Source organism: Cyanistes caeruleus, chromosome 2, assembly GCF_971803275.1.
Source record: "Cyanistes caeruleus chromosome 2, bCyaCae1.hap1.1, whole genome shotgun sequence".
Lineage (NCBI taxonomy): Eukaryota > Metazoa > Chordata > Aves > Passeriformes > Paridae > Cyanistes > Cyanistes caeruleus.
Genome location: NC_141702.1, coordinates 864,743 through 882,899, shown reverse-complemented (window position 1 = coordinate 882,899; position 18,157 = coordinate 864,743). Strand labels below are relative to the sequence as shown.

General features: G+C 54.2%; 1 protein-coding gene across 1 annotated transcript in view; it reads left to right on the top strand.

Annotated features, from left to right (window-relative positions):
- Positions 1 to 18,157, top strand: part of HADHA (hydroxyacyl-CoA dehydrogenase trifunctional multienzyme complex subunit alpha) — a 24,589-nt gene extending 6,432 nt beyond the window's left edge. Inside the window, exons 5-20 of the mRNA XM_086875299.1 lie at positions 981 to 1,119; positions 2,039 to 2,158; positions 2,240 to 2,342; positions 6,146 to 6,268; positions 6,885 to 7,003; positions 7,765 to 7,821; positions 10,012 to 10,121; positions 10,386 to 10,520; positions 11,102 to 11,273; positions 12,031 to 12,117; positions 13,557 to 13,697; positions 14,733 to 14,801; positions 15,047 to 15,242; positions 15,650 to 15,764; positions 16,562 to 16,707; positions 17,637 to 18,157. Coding sequence (XP_086731425.1) covers positions 981 to 1,119; positions 2,039 to 2,158; positions 2,240 to 2,342; positions 6,146 to 6,268; positions 6,885 to 7,003; positions 7,765 to 7,821; positions 10,012 to 10,121; positions 10,386 to 10,520; positions 11,102 to 11,273; positions 12,031 to 12,117; positions 13,557 to 13,697; positions 14,733 to 14,801; positions 15,047 to 15,242; positions 15,650 to 15,764; positions 16,562 to 16,707; positions 17,637 to 17,782 — 1,978 coding nt within the window. The 3' untranslated portion in view covers positions 17,783 to 18,157. The remainder of the gene's footprint in view (positions 1 to 980; positions 1,120 to 2,038; positions 2,159 to 2,239; positions 2,343 to 6,145; positions 6,269 to 6,884; positions 7,004 to 7,764; positions 7,822 to 10,011; positions 10,122 to 10,385; positions 10,521 to 11,101; positions 11,274 to 12,030; positions 12,118 to 13,556; positions 13,698 to 14,732; positions 14,802 to 15,046; positions 15,243 to 15,649; positions 15,765 to 16,561; positions 16,708 to 17,636) is intronic.

Below are 18,157 nucleotides of genomic sequence, written 5' to 3'. Positions count from 1 at the left end.
ATTTCAGAGTTGCTGGAATGAAGTGAGGACTGAGCAGAGAGTCCTTAAACCCCTCCTGGCTGTGACACTTGGTCAGTCCTTCCTGCAGCCAAGGAAACACATCCTGGCTCTGGGGTGGGCATTGCCTTTCAGGCTGGGGTAAAATAAGAGTGGATAATTCACATGCAGGACTCGTTGAAGCTGGGTTGGAGTGCCTGGCAGCCTTCCAGCCTGGCCCCTGGTTTGGGCAAGGTTTGGCACTCTGCCCTGTGCTGAGCAGCCTCCCTGGGTAAGTTTTCCAGGGTGTGGGATGATCCTGTGTGTGCCCAGTGGGACCTGGAATGCCATTGGCTCCTGGTGCTGACACTGACAGGTCAGAATAGCTGCTTAAAGGCCAGAAAACTCTGAGGAAAGAAGGTAAATTAAAAATAGACCCTCCAAAACCGTGTTACGTTTTTGGCTGGCTTTGTCCAGGGACAGAGGCTTGCTCCCTGTTCAGGAGGGAAGGAGGTGAGCAGAGCAAAGGCCAGGCTGTGGTTAAGAGGTGTCTCCTGGCCTCAGCACCTCCAGCATCCCAAACTACTCCTGCCTGGCAAAGGCTGCGAGCCTCCAGGAGAAGAATTGGGACAGGGAGTCTCTAACCAGCAGTGTGGCATCTGCTTCTCTAAAGAGTGATTCTGGGTTCTTTCCTCCACCCTTCCTGGCAAGTGCTTTGAGGCTTCCTATGAGCCTTCCTCCTCTCCCAAAGGCTTCCAGAGCCCTGGCACAAGAGATCCCATTCAGTGCCTCAGGCACAGCCCGTGTCAGCAGGCAGGGCCTGATCCTGCTGTGTTTTGTCTCCCTGTGTTGTCTGATCCAAAACTGGGGCCTAAATGGCTCTTGCCTGCTTGTCAGGCACTGGAGATTGTGGGAAAACAGGGACAAACTCATCAAAAAGTCTCATTTTCCTGCTGTTTTGTTGGTGCTTTTCCCATCCTGATCTTCCTCTCTCCTCCCCTCAGCATGCTTGAAGCCTGCAAGACCGCTCAGGAAGTGACTCAGCTTTCTCAGGATGGACAGAAGATGCTGGAAAAGATTGAGAACTCTCCAAAGCCCGTGGTTGCTGCCATCAGTGGCAGCTGCCTGGGAGGAGGGCTGGAGGTACTGGGCAATGCTGGGGCTCACAGCAGGAGTGGGAGCTGACAATGCTGGTCCTCTGGTTACCCAAATGATGCTGGCAGGACTGGTATTGTGAGACAAATTTGGTTGAGCTGATGAGGGCTCATTACATCATGTAAATGAGTTTGTGGCAAGTTAATGGCTTGGTTGTGCTTCAGAACTCTGTCATGTGAGTTCTGCTGCTGCTGTGGAAAGAGAGCAAATCAAATCTGAACCTGTGTGGGCCAAGCTAATATTTAGATGAGTGTCCAAGGGAAAACCGGCTGTTTCCAGCAGGCATTGGATCTGCATCCATGATGCTGGCAGAGTTCAGCCTAGAAATTGCTGCTTTTCAGATGAAGTGAGCCTTGTATCCCAGCAACTTCCATTCTTTGTAGGGCTGCTGTGAGAAGGGGTGGGTTTGGGGACCCAGTGTGCTGGCCAGGCTCCACCCTGCCAGCAGCTCCACGTTGGCACCTTGGCTGGATCTTCTGCCTTGTAATCTCCATCTAGGATTTTGTAAACTGCTAATTCCTGGAGCAGAGTTGTTACTAAAGCAGTATAATCTAGGAATGGAGTCTCTTCAGTTTTTGCTGGTTTCTCAAGCTTTTTACACCCACTGCGTTGATTCATCTGGACTTGGCAGTCCAGGGATAAACCAGGAGTTGTGGCTGATCCATAGATGGGACTGTTCTTGGTGTAGTGAATTAATTAAGCCCTTGATGGTGTAGGTGATTTAAAATCAGCTTGGGAGTTCGATGTTCAGCTCACACCCCAGAAGAAGCCATCAGTGAGCACAGAGGGAATTTGGGCAGATGGATAAAGGAATTGGTGCAAGGTTATGTGGGAGAGAATTGTGTGATGGGTGCCCAGTTCTGTTGCCTTTCACAGGGAAACCTTTCCTTGTCTCTTCCATTTTAAGGTTGCCATTGCCTGTCACTACAGAGTAGCAACAAAGGACAGGAAAACAGTCTTGGGAACACCTGAAGTGTTGCTGGGTCTCCTGCCTGGAGCAGGGGGTACTCAAAGGCTGCCAAAGATGGTGAGTAAGAGGAAAGCTTGACCCCACAGCCCCTTCTGCCTGGCAAGCTCCCACTCTGGAATCCTCTTTCTGCCCTTCTAGGTGGGACTTCCTGCTGCCTTTGATATGATGCTGACTGGGAGGAACATCCGTGCAGACAGAGCCAAGAAGATGGGGCTGGTTGATCAGCTGGTGGAACCACTAGGTCAGACACAGCGTCCCTCAGTTCCTTGGTGTGCTGCTGCCTGTCAGGAAACCTCTCCCCTCACCAAATTGTGTGGAGGGGTCTTGTCCTGCTCTGCAGGGGGATCCCTGTTCCCACCTTACAAGCACAGGGACCTTGAAATGTGAGGCTGCTGCAGAAGCTGAGTGAACAGGAGGGGTCAGCATGGAGGGCAGGCCTGCTGGCTCTCCTCCTTAAGCTAATTATCCAGATAAGAGCCCACATTGCTCATTTATCATGTCAGAGGACAGATTGCAGCCCCTAATAGAAGGACAATAGATGACTGATGTCTGTGTTTCTGCAGCCTGCAGATGGTAATCCCTGACAGGAGCTGGAGCAGGCAGCCCCCATGGCTTTGGCTTTTAGGAATTGCCAGCTGGCTGTCAGCTGGGTGGCGAGACTCCCTGCAAGCTGCAGGATTCCCAGTGCTGAGCAGGCTGCTGAATCATGTCTTGCTCCCAAAGTTCTTTAACTAGGGCAGCTTTCTTGGAAGGTGACTAAGTTTGAGAGCCTCCTAAGAGGTGTTTTCAGCCCCACTCAGGAATTGGAATGGAAGCCACTGCTCCAGCTGGCACTGTCATGGAGTTGGAGGGTGCTGAGCAAGTTTTCTCCATGCAGAGCACAGTCAGAACACACTGGTGGTGCTGAAGAAAATAAAATTAATAAAAAGCTCCTCTGCCCACCCTGAGCAGTGTCAGGGAAGCCCTGGTATCTGTGCTGTCCCACTGGCCAGTGCTCAGCTGGATCACAGGGTCATGGAATGGCCTGGGTTGGAAGAGACCTTAAAGCCCATCCAGTGGCACCCCTGCCATGGCAGGGACACCTCCCACTGTCCCAGGGTCCAGCCTGGCCTTGGGCACTGCCAGGGATCCAGGGGCAGCCCCAGCTGCTCTGGGCACCCTGTGCCAGGGCCTGCCCACCCTGCCAGGGAACAATTCCTGCCCCAAATCCTATCCAGCCCTGCCCCCTGTGTCCTGTCCCTCCAGCCCTTGTCCCCAGTCCCTCTCCAGCCCTCCAGGTACTGCAGGGCTGCAGTTTGGTCACCCCAGAGCCTTCTCCCCTCCAGGCTGAACAATCCCAGTTCTCTCAGCCTTTCCTTACAGCAGAGCTGCTCCATCCCTCTGATCACCTTGGAGCCTCTGGGCTCTCTCCAGCAGCTCCAGCTCCTTGTGCTGTTGGGATCCCCAAGGCTGGGGCAGCTCTGCAGGTGGGGGTCTCACCTGAGCACAGGGGCAGAATCCCCCCTTTCCTGCTGCCCACACTGGGGGATCAGGCCAGGATGCACAGATACCCTTAGCTTATCTTTAGCTGTTTTCATTCCTATAAAACAGATCCATGGTTCTCAGGCTGGAGTTAAAATTGCCTGGATAAACTTTCCCACTTGATACTTGCTTAGAAGTGAATTGTTTTTTAAGAGCTAGCAAATGTGGCTGTTTATACCCACAATTACCCCAAGCTGCTGAAAGGAAGTGTGAGGCTTCTGAGGAGCTGCTGGGAATCCTGGCTCAGCCCAGAGAAGCACGTAGCAGGAACACAGAAATACAAATTATATGCAAACATTGGATGTGTTCCTTGTTATCCAAACAGCAGCCAGCGCCAGGAGGGCTCCTGTTCACTCTGTGTCTGGGGAAAGCAGCTCCACCAGGGGTGGTGCTTTAACTGATGACACCAAGCTTGGAAGGAGACAGACACCATCAATCAGGAGGCAATTTCAGGGCATGCAATCAGTTCTCCTTCAGCAGGGAGCTCTGCAGCATTCCCTGGATCCAATTCTGGCATGAGCCATTTATGAAAGAAAGCAGATGGGAGTGGACAGCTCAGAGCTCCTGGGTTAGGACACAACAAAGCACTGGGAATTAACTGTAGGTAAAGTCAACACACATGTGTGAGGTCAGCTACTTGGTGTGAATGATTCCCACAGCTCAGACTTCGAAACAAACAGCAATTTTCTTCAGCTGGAGTATCAGAATCCAGTACTTGTTAATGTATCCAAGCTACTGGAAATGTGAAATCGGGGTTTGACATCTTGCAGCACACCAAGTTATAAAGCTGAAGGTCTCAGCCTTGAATGGTGAGAAGAGAATATTTGGAAGCTGTTGAAGTCTGAATTCTCAATTCCCAAATGCTCTCGGGTTTCCAGTGAATTCTCTAAAACCCACTGGGCATTGTTGAAATGTAGGTTATGCAGCAGCTCTGAGCTATATCTTGTCTGCTGCCTGCAAAATCAACTGTGTGGTTTATTTGGCCTGTTTTTCCTTGGACTGGCTCTGACATTCTGCCAGGGCAGGAGGGGGACTTCCACAGGGAGCTTCCCTGAGCTGTCAGAGTGTTTGTGCTGCTTTATCTCCTTCTTGCTGAGAGACTCCATCAGCTGCGAGCAGCTTCTGGGGTCTGCTGGGTGCAGATCCTCAAGTTGTTACACAGAGAGGTGAAACAATGGGGACACAGAGCTGCTCCAGGGCTGGAGCCCCTCTGCCATGGAGCCAGGCTGGGAGAGCTGGGGGTGCTCACCTGGAGAAGGATCCAGGGAGAGCTCAGAGCCCCTTGCAGGGCCCAAAGGGGCTCCAGGAGAGCTGGGGAGGGACTGAGTGTCCCTGCCACGGCAGGGGGAGGATTATATGAACCTTAACATTCCCTTCCCAACCAAACAATTTTGAATTTATGTGATTAAAACCTTAGAACTGAGGACCTCAGCCTTTTCTGGAGGGGGAGAATAGTGGGAGATGACACAGGAGGGAGTTTGGTTCTGGATTTTACCTTTCTCTGTTGGGTTGTCTGGGGGTGTTTCCTTAGCTCTGAGGGCTCTGCAGTGTGGGTGTATTTGGAGAGGTTGTGTAAAGGTGAATGGCTTGCCCAGCTGCAGGGTTGTAATCTCACCAGGTTTGTTCAGCCCAAAGTTGCACATTTAGCTCCAGGGTCTACTCAGTGGCCCTGTGCAGCTTCACCAGGCACTGCTTTGTCATTAATGACTCAGAGTTTGCCTCTGGCAGCATCTCACAGCTGCCTGATCAGCTCTGTGCTGTGTCCTGTCCTGATGATGATACAATTGCCTGGAAATGAGAATTCCTGTGCTTGGAAATGGTGCAACCCACCCTCAGAGGCTGCTCAAACTGGTTTTGTGGTGGCTTGCTTCATTGTGGGACAGCTTTAAATTGAGCCAGGTGTTACAGGGTGTTGCAGTAGCTAAAGCAAGGGAAAGATTTCCTGTGCTGAGTTCAAAGGTTGGACATTGGCTCCAGTACAGGGATTTCCAGGGATTCAGCACTCCTGAAATGCTGTCTGTGTGCTTAACAGCTCAGTGTTGTCACAGTGTGGTGGGGGAGAGGAGAGGAGAGTGGGCAGAACACCTCAGTTCCCTCAGGATTTCGGGTGCCTGCAGTCATGTCAAGTGGAAGGTTTGAGAAATAAAGGGCACAAGTGGCAGAAAGATGGCCAGGAGATGAAGACACCTCCAGAGATGTCATGGAACCTCTGTCCTTGGAGGTGTCCAGAGGCTGGTAGAAAGTCCCTGAGCAGCCTGATCTGATTGCAGAGTTGGATGTCACTTGGCCCTGTCCCCAAAGGGAGCTGGCATTCCAGCATTTCTGCACAATGCCCTCGATACAAATCCCTTGGGGCTTTCATTGGTCTCTGCTGAGCCTTTCCACTCTTGGCCATAACCAAGAAAAGCTGAACAGGAGTGGGGAATAGAGTGGGGCAGTTCAAAGGCCCATCACGTTGTGTCTGGTTTCCCTGCATCCTCACCCCTCAGGGATAACTTGTGCTGTGTTCTCTGCTCCCCCCAGGGCCAGGATTGAAGACTCCTGAAGCAAGAACAATCGAGTACCTGGAGGAGGTGGCCATTGGCTTTGCCAGGGGACTGGCCAACAAGACTGTGTCTGCCAAGAGATCCAGAGGGCTCATGCAGAGTAAGTCAGCATGGACAAACCCCAAGGGACAGCAATGAGTGTAATCCAGCTTGGCTTCTCCAGGAGGAGTTTGTGCTCCTACTTAATTCCATTTCAAAACCAAGTTATCTCATGTTGGAATCATCTCTTGAGTGATGTGGGGTGGTAGAGAAAACAGGAAGCATTGTCCTGCAGAGCTGGATGTGGTGGCTCCTGAGGTGGCTGGAAGGGAGCCATATGCCCTAAGGATGAGAGGGAGCAGGTACCTGCAGGGACTGTCCATCTGCAGTGTTTTAGTGGCAAGTTCTATACCAAGCTTGTGAACTCAAGTGGGAAGAGGTACATGGGGCTGCTCCATGCTGTCCCCAGAAATGGGGACATCTCCGTGGGAATTCTGCTTCCCAGGGCTCAGTCTGTCACCAGTTGTGTCAGGAGGACTCTTCAGCCCTCAATGAGACTTGTCCATGGAATAATTCACAGAAACCCTCTGAGCAGCCCCTGCTCTCTGTGCCTGGGTTTTAGGTGCACGTTTCTAGTGCAGATGTTGACATTTGTATTCCCTTACCTCTGCAGCCCATCCTGGCAGGCTGGCTGTGCACCAGCACTGTGCTGACCCCTGTTCTGTCCCACCTTGCAGGGCTGACAGACTATGCCATGGCTCTGCCCTTCGTCAGACAGCAAGTTTACAAGACAGTGGAGAGCAAAGTTCAAAAGCAAACCAAAGGGCTCTACCCTGCTCCTCTGAAGATCATCGAGGTAACCCCCCTGCAAGGAGCTGCAGGGCAGCTGCATCCGTGGGGTAATGTGGGACAGGCAGAGGGAAGGTGATCCTTCCTCTGAGTCAAGCAAACATCCTGATCCTCACAGAGATCAGTCCTGAGGAGTGCTGGCTGTGGGGTAGAATTCAGAATCACTGCCTGAAATATGATCACCAGTTTATGGGTACTGGTACCTGTAAGGGGTAGAGTAGCAATCCCAAGGGAGGGGAGGCTTAGCTGGAATATTTTATCCATGAGACTTTCAGCTGCAGTTTTCCCAGGTTTTCTCTACAGTCTCTGAAGAGTTCAGGACCTGTCCAACACCATAAAAACAGAAATTGCTTTAATTTCCACAGCACTAACTACATAATACTTTATTAATCCCCTCTGTTACACAGACATCCTGTTACACAGACTGTGAATGAATCCTTATTGTAAAATGACTTTTCACTACTGAAGTTGTTGCCAAGACTTCTCTAAAAACCTGTGAAGGATTCGGAGAGCAGTGACATGACAGGAGCACCGTTCCTAAAACCACAGGGAATGGCTAAAAATGAACCTGGTGGTCAACTCCTCACCTGTCCTGTGCTAGAAGGATGGGGTGACACAGCTCTGCCGGGAGCAGCAGGGACAGGACTCAGGAAGTCTGAAATGTGGCTCAAATGTTGGGGAGGGGTCGTGGAGACAACAGGGAATGCTGTTAAGTGTGTGTTTACAGCACAACTGAGCTGTGGTGTGTCTTCACTGCTTTTGGCTTAGGTCGTAAAAACTGGTCTGGATCAGGGGAATGATGCTGGATACCTCACTGAAGCCCAGGTAAGGAGGGGAGATCCTGGCAGGGGTCAGCTACTGGTGTGGTCAGGGGATCTGTGTTTACCCACAAAGGGTTCATCACAGCCTGCTGCTCATCCCATCCCACCCCCTGCCATGGCCATGACACCTTCCCCTACCCCAGGTTGCTCCAAAGCCCATCCAGCCTGGCCTTGGGCACTTCCAGGGATCCAGGGGAGCCTCAACACAAACCACAGACAGGCAGGGCCACTGGGGGTGATCGATGCTGCTCCTCCTGGATGAGGGAACAGAGCTGAGGTTCCTCACCCTACTCTAGGAGCTGGCTGTAGGTGTTTCATCTCTCACTCATCTGACCATGCTGGCACATGAGCTTCATGTCCTAAACACCATCCAATCCTGCTTGATCTTTGCTGGGACACAGAGAAAACTGGAACAGAATTTGAGGGTGTAGGACAGACTGTGGTGGGCAGATCCAGGGCTGGAGCAGGCAGGTGTCCTCCCCAGCAGCTTGTGTGTGACCCGTTTATTCCACACACACACAGTGTCTTTGTTTTCCTCAGCCATCCTCATCCCTCCATATCTCTATCTATCCCAAATTATTTTTTCCTCACCAGTCCTGTTTTTGCCACAGCTATGCTCAAATTTGTTATTTCTGGTGCCACAGAGGCAGTTCTGACTGTGCAGAGTCACAGGTGGGGTTACCTGAGCACTGCAAGACCGAGTCCCCTACAGTCCCACATTTCCATCTGATTATCTCTGTATTTGGGTCATTCCCAAGGTCATTGTCCCTTAAATGCTGTTGAAATCCATCTATCCCCAGCTTCCCTGAGGTGCTTTGTAACTCCTTTTGTTCCCTTCTGGTGCCAAGGTCTGGTCTGAGCTGTAGCTGTCACCTCACCAATGCCCTTCTGGCTGTGCCCCATGCCTGCTGGTTGTGCATTCCACCCACGTTTGGTCTGGTGCTGAATAAAAGCCTTGGGATACTCTGTTCCTTACAGCAAAGAATGAATGGGGTTTTTTTCCCCAGAACAGCAGCAGGATGGAGATCTTCCCAGAACTCCTGAAGAATAATAAGTGTCAGTGTTGTGGCTTTTTTACTGCCTCCCTCTGTCCCCCAGGACAGGAGTTTGCAGATTCTCTTCTAGGCTTTGTTTCAGGTATTTTAACTTGCAGGGCAGCGGTGAAGGAAAGTACAGCCTGCTCCAAACCACATTCCCTGCTTTTCCTTGGCAGGCTTGGTTCACTCTTTGTTTTGTGTGTGCTTATGCTTTGTGTTCCTCAGAACATTCGTTCTGAGTGCTGGGAGGTTATGCAGGCCTTAGATTTTGTTGCCTGTGATCCTCTGAAAATAGGGTCGGGCTGCTGCTGTCAAAGAGAACTGACCTGTTTGTAATTTTTGTCAAAGCCCGAGGACAGAGTGCTTCCACCTGGATCTGTGGAAGCAGTGGCCCCAAATAGTGTGGGATGCATATGGTTAGGAAGGGTCTCATGTCAGGGAAATCCAGCCCTGTCACTGAGGAACTGGAATCATCAAATCCCAGAATGGTTTGAGAAGGGACCTCAAAGATCATCCAGTGCCACCCCCTGCCACAGCAGGGACACCTTCCCCTGTCCCAGGCTGCTCCCAGCCCCAGTGTCCAGCCTGGCCTTGGGCACTGCCAGGGATCCAGGGGCAGCCCCAGCTGCTCTGGGCACCCTGTGCCAGGGCCTGCCCACCCTGCCAGGGAACAATTCCTGCCCCAAATCCCATCCAGCCCTGCCCTCTGCCACTGGCAGCCATTCCCTGGCTCCTGGCCCTCCAGCCCTTGTCCCCAGTCCCTCTCCAGCTCTCCTGGAGCTCCTTTGGGCCCTGCAAGGGGCTCTGAGCTCTCCCTGGATCCTTCTCCAGGTGAGCACCCCCAGCTCTCCCAGCCTGGCTCCATGGCAGAGGGGCTCCAACCCTGGAGCAGCTCCGGGGCCTCCTCTGGGCATTCTCCAGCAGCTCCAGCTCCTTGTGCTGTTGGGAAGAAGGAGGAGGAGGTGCAGGGTGGGCTGTGCTGAGCCCAGAAGGTGCCTCTCCTCAGAGGTGATGTGGTCCCTTGTCCCTTTTCTATCCAGGGTGCTCACCTGTGCAGTCACACCGTGCCTGTCTCCCCCCCTGCCATGTTTTTGATGTGCTGACTCTGAGACAGCTGTTGAATGTCAAACTCTGCATCCCTCTTCCCTTTCTTCCAGAGCTTTGGCCAACTTGCAGTGACCAAGGAATCCAAGGCGCTGATGGGGCTCTACCGCGGGCAGGTGCACTGCAAGAAGAACAAGTTTGGGACACCTCAGAAAGAGGTCAAGTAAGTGCCAGTGTGGGATGCCTGAAGGAGCAGTTGGAGGATGTCTGAGAGGCTCCTGGAACTGAGTGAGCTGGAGAACTGTGCAGCAGAGCAGAGGTTTCCAGCCTCCAGAGGCTGACCCACTGCGGTTTGGAGGCCTCACTCCTGTGTGGCCTCACTCAAGTGGTGCCTGGGTGGGTGACAGGAGCTGTGTGAATCTGCCAGCAGCGATGGGAATTCAGCCATGTCCAGCTTTGAATGTGTCCCCTTGGTCCTCTCCTGCAGGACTCTGGCTGTGCTGGGAGCAGGGCTCATGGGAGCCGGGATCGCCCAGGTTTCCGTGGATAAGGGCATCAAGACCCTTCTGAAGGACACGGCACAGAAGGGTCTGGACAGAGGCCAGCAGCAGGTCTACAAGGGGTATGTGAGTTCAGGGGAATTTGCTCTGGTGGCACTGTGCTGCCTTTAGTCACAGTTCTCGTCTGCTGTCAGCATCAGGAACTCCTGACACTGCTGTTCTGCTGGAGTGTCACAGCAAAGCTTTATTTTAATGTTGTCCCCTGCAGTGTGCTGGGATATTGCTGTGGGATAGGCCCAGTGGCTCAGCCTTAGCTCCTTGGGTAGGCAGAGACCTAAGATTCAGCAGTAACTCCTAGAGCTAAGGAAAGAGTGATTCTGGCTGCCTAAAGGCCCATGTCAGGGAAGGCATTCCAGGGTTTTCCTCCTGTGTTTCTTTCTGTCTTCTCCTGGCTCTGCAGTAATAGTACTCAGCTGGGTGCCATCACGAATGTCAGTGACTGACCTTCAGCTGAGCTGTGGGAGCAGAACTCCCCTGTTTCCACATGGAAGGAGGGGTCAGAACACAGAGTGACAGTCCTGTAGGGTTGGAGATGGAGTTTTGGGTGCCAGGTCTGGGAGGGAGGCAGGAGGGATTCCCATGGTGCACCTCCAGCAGCCTGGCTGGTCCACTGAGGGGCTGTGACAAAGCTGTCCCTCCCCAGGCTGAACAGCAAGGTGAAGAAGAAGAGCATGACATCATTTGAGAGGGACTCCATCCTCAGCAACCTGATGGGCCAGCTGGACTACAAGGGCTTTGAGAAGGCAGACATGGTCATCGAGGCCGTGTTTGAGGACATCAACGTCAAGCACAAAGTGCTGAAGGAGGTGGAGGCTGTGAGTATCAGTCCTGAGCAGCCCCTGGGTGGTGGAAGCTCCTGGGCTGTGCTGCTGGCTTTGTCCTCTCCCCTGTGTGCTGCAGTTGGGTTCTTGGTACCAATCAGTTACACCAAGACATGGATGAGCATCAAGGGCAGCCTTTCTGTTCACTGGGGACATTCCCTGCTCAATAAGGATCTGGTAGCTGAATGGGACAGTTCTGACATTCCCTGAATCCTGGGAGTGCTTAAAAAAAAGCTTCCATTTGTCTGAGGACACTGATGTGACAGTGATGTCCTCTGGTATCTCCACACCTGGCAGTCCTCCACCTGCTGTCCCTCTGTTCAGTTCAAGGGCACACTGGGGGAAAGGGGTGTTCCCTGCAGGGTCTCCTGTGGCTGCAGAGGCCTGGCAGAGACATGGAACCGCTGGGACTGATACTGCAGACATGGGGAGAGGTCAGGGCAAGTCAGAGCTGCTTGACTTGAACTGCTGCTTTCCAGTTAGTTCCTAATGAGCAAAAACCCAGTTTGCCTCGTTTCCCTGATGTTGATCTCCCAGGGCTTTGCATGTCACACTCCAGATCCAGCTTTGGATTCTGTGTGCTGACACAGCCCCTTCCACCTCTCCCAGCTGATCCCTGCTCACTGTCCCCTGTCTCTCTCCCAGCTGATCCCTGCTCACTGTCCCCTGTCTCTCTCCCAGCTGATCCCTGCTCACTGTCCCCTGTCTCTCTCCCAGCTGATCCCTGCTCACTGTCCTGTCTCTCTCCCAGGTGATCCCTGCTCACTGTATCTTTGCCAGTAACACCTCTGCCCTCCCCATCAGCCAGATCGCTGCTGCTAGCAAGAGGCCTGAGAAGGTGAGTCCCCACAGACATGTGTGCACAGAGCTGTCCATGGCGAGGTGGCTTTGTTTTAGAGACCTTCTGCTCCCTCCTCAGGATTTGGCACAGCTCATCCTCTGCTCCCAGTGCAGGCTTTGAGCAGAGCTCTGGGGGTAGGTGGGAAGGAGGGGAAGGTGGATTCACCCCAAGGGTGATGTTGTTGGGGCAGGTCAGCACACATCAGAAAGTGTCAGTGCACATGGGGGCAGAGAAGCTGTGGAAGGTTGGAGCCAGGTGAGGCTTGGGCAGGATGAGAAGAAATGGCCTCAAGCTGTTCCAGGGCAGGTTCAGCTTGGATATCAGGAGGAATTTCTTCCTGGAAAGAGTAGTCAGGCATCAAAAGGGACTGCCCAGGGGACTTTGGAGTCCCCATCCCTGGAGGTTTCCAAGGAATTCCTGGATGTGGCACTCAGTGCTCTGGGCTGGTGACAAGCCTGGACTCCATGATGTGCAGGGCTTTTCCAGCCTCAGTCCGTCTGAGCAGGAGCACTGATCCCTACAGCCCTGAGGCAGCAGTGGACTGCCTTGTCAGGAGTACCTGTGGTGCCTGTGAGTGTGAGGTGACCTGCTGGAGGTTCCTGTCACCCTGCTGAGCCTCTTCCTCATTTGCTGTGGGACCTCTCTTGCATCCAGATTGCCAACTGAGCCTCATTTGTTCATCCTTGCAAATAACATCCTCTTGCTGTTTAAATTGCCTGTGCAATGGCTCTTATGGGGAAACTCATAGGAAGTCAGTTAACTAATTAGAGCATTTTCTTTAATTAGTTTTGCAGCCTGCAACTCAGCAAGGTGCCTCTGACTTACACAGGGCTTGGTGCCATGTGTGACTGCCAGGAGGCGTGAAGGTGACACGCTGATGGCACGGTCACAGTCAGAAAGTGAGGCACACAGCCAGATAATCTCCACTTAAACGTTGTTCCCGGGGGAAAGCTACACTTCCCTCTGTAATGAGTTTGTGGATAGAAGCCTTCTCATCCTTTAATTCACTTCCTCACCAAAGACATTCACAGGCAGCATGCAGGGACTCCCTGAGTGCTGCTCCAGTCTGAGCCCAGCAGACACAGCAGCTTGCTGGGGCTGCCCTGCCAGCTCAGGTGCCCCTCCAGCTCACACCATGCCCATCATTTCCCTGGGGATGAGCTCAGGGACTCCCAGGCAGATTTGGCTGCCAGACTATGAAGCGGTCCTGTAAAAATTGTACTTTAATCCTCAAAGGCAGGAGGTGTCCTGGGCATGTTCTGTGTCCTTGGGAAAACCAAGGAGAGAAGGGAATTGGAGAGCACTCCTGTCATGGAGGAATACAGAGTGTGCTCAGGGCCCTGCAGCCCATGCTGGCCTTCCCTCGGCACTCAGCTTGCCCAGCTGATTCCTCTGGGAGCCAGAATGCGTCTGAAGCCAGCTCTTCTCTCTGCCAGGTGATTGGGATGCACTACTTCTCCCCCGTTGACAAGATGCAGCTGCTGGAAATCATCACCACAGACAAAACCTCCCAGGACACGGCAGCTTCTGCTGTTGCTGTCGGCCTCAAACAGGGCAAAGTGGTCATCGTGGTGAAGGTGAGGGGACACTGCACACAGCAGGGGCTGGGTAATAAATAAAAGGAGGCTTCATGCACTAAGGGGAGGGTGAAATGTGTCTGTGAACACACTGGCATTGGCTACTCCTCTGAGAAGTGAAAGGTCAGAAAGGGGTGAGTGCCCAGGTGATCCTCACATGTCCCTTGGAGCAGCCATGGAAAGCCAGCAGGCACACATGCAGGGCCAGCACGAGGAGCTGGCACTCCTGCCCGTCACAGCTTCCAGGGCATCCCAGACAGGACAGTCTGGACAGGACTGTCACCACCTCAGCTCCCTGGGAGGCTGCAAGGGCAGAGGGTCAGTGAGCAGAAACCCTCCTCTGCCTGGGTGAAATCTTGAGGGAGAGGGGCAGAATACATGGAAAAGTGGATTTAGATTGGATATTAGGGAGAAGTTCTTCCCTGTGAGGGTGGGGAGGCCCTGGCACAGGTTGCCCAGAGGAGCCGTGGCTGCCCCATTTCTGGAACTGTCCAAGGCCAGGTTGGACAGGACTTGGAGCACCCTGGGACAAAGGAAGGTGTCCCTGCCTTTTTCCTGATTCCTGAGGTTGCCAGCGAAGCTGAGCACATCTCTCCTGTGGTGCTGGGAAAACTGGCTTGTCAGAAAATGCTCTGGGCATCTCCAAACACCTGTGGGGACACAGTGCTGCTTCCCTGAGCCTCATCCCCACCTCAGCTGCCTCCCTGGAGGCTTTGCAGCTCATCTGTTGCTTCCTGACTTCGTGGGGAGCAGCAGAGGTGGAACAGCTGCCTTATCCTTCCCCTCACCAGCCTGTTGGGCTTGGTGAAGCAGTAGCCTGCTCTGGACCACGGAACTTCCAGGGAGTAAGTTCATGGAAGCCTGCAAACAGTGCTGAGCTCTACAGGGGAAAAAAACCCCAAATCTATTCTAGCAGTCAGTACCATAGTGTAGGAGATGGGGTTTGGAGTGTCTGAGCTGCAGCCTGGGCTGTGAACCACGGTTCTGGTGCTGCCAAGAGCTCACCTGCCTCTCTGCTTCACTGCTTTTCCCCAGGACGGGCCTGGATTCTACACCACCAGGTGCCTGGGGCCGATGCTGTCCGAGGTGGTCCGAGTTCTCCAGGTGAGTGTCCTGTCAGCTACTGAGCATCCCCCAAACAGTCATGGAAATTGCTTCTGCTTTGGCCAGGGCTGGGGTCAGCCTGGGTGTGGACAGCAGAGGATGTGGGTCACCAGCCCTGGATCTTGTGGTTGTCCCCAGCCCATTCTTGGCTCCTGTTTGCAGTTAATGGGGCTGGGCTCTCTGCCCCAGACTGGCTTTTCAGGACCTCATCCCATGATGGCATCCCTTCCTCTCCTACCCTGCAGGAGGGCATTGACCCAAAGAAAGTGGATGCCATCTCCACAGCCTTCGGCTTCCCGGTGGGAGCGGCCACGCTGATTGATGAGGTGGGCGTGGACGTGGCCACTCACGTGGCCGAGGACCTGGGCAAGGCCTTTGGCGAGCGCTTCGGAGGCGGCAGCATCGACCTCTTCAAGCTCATGGTGCAGAAAGGCTTCTTAGGTGAGCTGCTAAGGTGTTTTCAGCTGAAGGGTGTTCCCTCTGCTCCAGGGAAAGCACCAGCATCCATCAGCCTCTCCTGCCCTGGGCAAGAACAGTGGGAGAACATTCCCCTGGGAATGGGGCAGGGATCCCTTCCACAGAAGCAGGGGTGCTGTTGGTCCTCTGGACCTAGAGAAGGAATTAGGACCTGGCACATCTTGCCAAGGGGTCAGGTGGAGCAGGGTGCCTTCCCTCTGCCCCTGCTGAGACAGCAGATGTGTGCTCTGAGCTGTAGAGTGCTGGGAGGATCAGCTCCAGGAGCAGGAACAGCAGGCACAAAACAAAACAAGGCACAAAACAAGATCCAAGGTGTCAGGAGGAAACAGGACATGTGGCAGGAGCTGACTTGTCTGCTTTGATCCCCGCAGGTCGCAAGGCAGGGAAAGGCTTCTATGTGTACCAGGAGGGAGTGAAGAACAGGAGCGTGAATTCTGGGATGGATGAGATCTTGGAGAAGTTCAGGGTGCCAGCGAATCCTGATGTGTGAGTACCTGTGTGTGAAGCAAGGCTGGGGCTGGCTCATGCCCAGCTCCTTGTGCTCTGAGCAGCAGCACGAGGTGCAGAGGTGTTGTTAAGGGACATGGTGCTCCCAGGGCTGGAGCCCCTCTGCCATGGAGCCAGGCTGGGAGAGCTGGGGGTGCTCACCTGGAGAAGGATCCAGGGAGAGCTCAGAGCCCCTTGCAGGGCCCAAAGGGGCTCCAGGAGAGCTGGAGAGGGACTGGGGACAAGAGCTGTAGGGACAGGAGCCAGGGAATGGCTGCCAGTGCCAGAGGGCCGGGCTGGATGGGATTTGGGGCAGGAATTGTTCCCTGGCAGGGTGGGCAGGCCCTGGCACAGGGTGCCCAGAGCAGCTGGGGCTGCCCCTGGATCCCTGGCAGTGCCCAAGGCCAGGCTGCATGGGGCTTGGACACACCAGGGACAGGGGAAAGTGTCCCTGCCATGGCAGGGGTGGAACTGGATGGGATTTAAGGTCCCTTCCAGTTCAGACCATTTTGGGATTCCATAACATTGCTGAACACTGGCTGATCAAGCCCTCACTTATATTCCAAATCCATCTGGACACAATCCTGAGTGCCATGCTCCAGGAATCCCTGCTTGGGCACAGAGGTTGGACTAGAGGAGCCCCAGCCATTCTGTGGTTTTGAGTGCCTGCTTCAGGACACGTCACGGAGCCCTGATCCTCCTGTGGATTGGGACACTCCCTGGGCTGGCTCTGTGTCCCACCTGTGCTGGCCTGAGGTGCTGTCCCTTGCCCAGCCCTCACAGCCTGTGTCCCGCAGCTGCTCCGACGAGGACATCCAGATGCGCCTGGTGACGCGCTTTGTGAACGAGGCAGCCATGTGCCTGCAGGAGGGCATCCTCAGCAGCCCCGTGGAGGGGGACATCGGGGCTGTCTTCGGCCTGGGCTTCCCACCCTGCCTGGGAGGTGAGTGCTCTGGGCTGGGCTTCGGGCTCCAAAGCTCCCCGTGGGCTGCAGCCATCTGGCAAGGCAGGAGTGAAGGCCAGCTTTGAGCTGCAGCCTTGAGGAAATGGCTCAGGCTACATCAGGGAAGCTGTAGGTTGGGTATTGGGAATAATTCCTTTATGGAAAGGGCTGTCCAGCCCTGGCACTGCTGTGCAGAGTAGGGGTGGACTCCCCATGCCAGGAGGGATTTAAAAGCCCTGTGCATGTGGCACTTGGGGACATGGGGCAGTGGTAGTCTTGGCACTGCTGGGGAATGTTTAGACTCAATAGTGTCAAAGGGCTTTTCCACCCTAAATAATTTCTTGATTCTGATGCTGTCTCTTTCCACTGTTGCTGGAGTTCACCAAGGGCTCTTGGACCCCAAGTGGTGCTTCTGCCATGTGCCTGGTGCTTTCCCTCCTTGAGCCAAATTCAGACTGAGGGAGCAGCCTCAAGGGACTTCTTACAAAGGGACAGGATGATTTCCCATGGTTAGACAGGAGATTGTGAAGGAATTGTTCCCTGGGAGGGTGGGCAGGCCCTGGATCCCTGGCAGTGCTCAAGGCCAGGTTGGACACTGGGGCTGCAGCAGCCTGGGACAGTGAAAGGTGTCCCTGCCATGGCAGGTGCAAGACTGGATGGGGTTCCAGGTCCCTTCCCACCAAAACCATTCTTGATTCCATGATTATCCATGTCCCAGCTTGTCCCCAGCACTCAAGTGCCTCTGCCCAGCTCAGGTGAGCCAGGAGCAGAGTCCTGCATTCCCCTGATGAGGGACTGAGGGGGTCTTGTGAAGGATGAATGGGACAGAGCCTTTGCTTCTGGATGCTGGGACCCTTCCAGACACCTTGGTGCTTCTCCTTCCCTGTCCCTGCTGTGTCCCTGTCCCCACTGTGGCCCTGTCCCCACAGGTCCCTTCAGGTTTGCAGACTCCTACGGCGCCCGGCAGCTCGTGGACAAACTGCGCAAGTACGAGGCCGTGTACGGCAGCCAGTTCACACCGTGCCAGCTCCTGCTGGACCACGCCAGCAGCCCCAGCAAGAAATTCCACCAGTGAGGTGGCCTGGTGACACCCCGACAGCTCCTCCAGCCAGGCCCCGGCTCCCCACAGCACCCCATTCTGCATAGGTTAATCTCCAAATCTCCTGGGGGAGGAAGGGAAGGAAGGAAAGAAGAAAGGAAAGGAGAGGGGCAGCAGGTTGCCTCATGGCTTGTAGTCATTTCAAGTGCCTTATCAGCCACTGTGTGTTGGGCACGTCCGTCCCACACCAGCCTGGGCCTGGGGGCTCTGTGCTGGGGAATTCCTGCTGCCTTCACCTCTGTGCCGTGGCCTCCAGAGCTCCCAGTCTGGCCAGTAGCATCCAGTTTGTGGCTGGAACCGAGGCCTTGCCTTTCCATAAACATCCACCAAAATAAAGCCCCATCTCCTGGG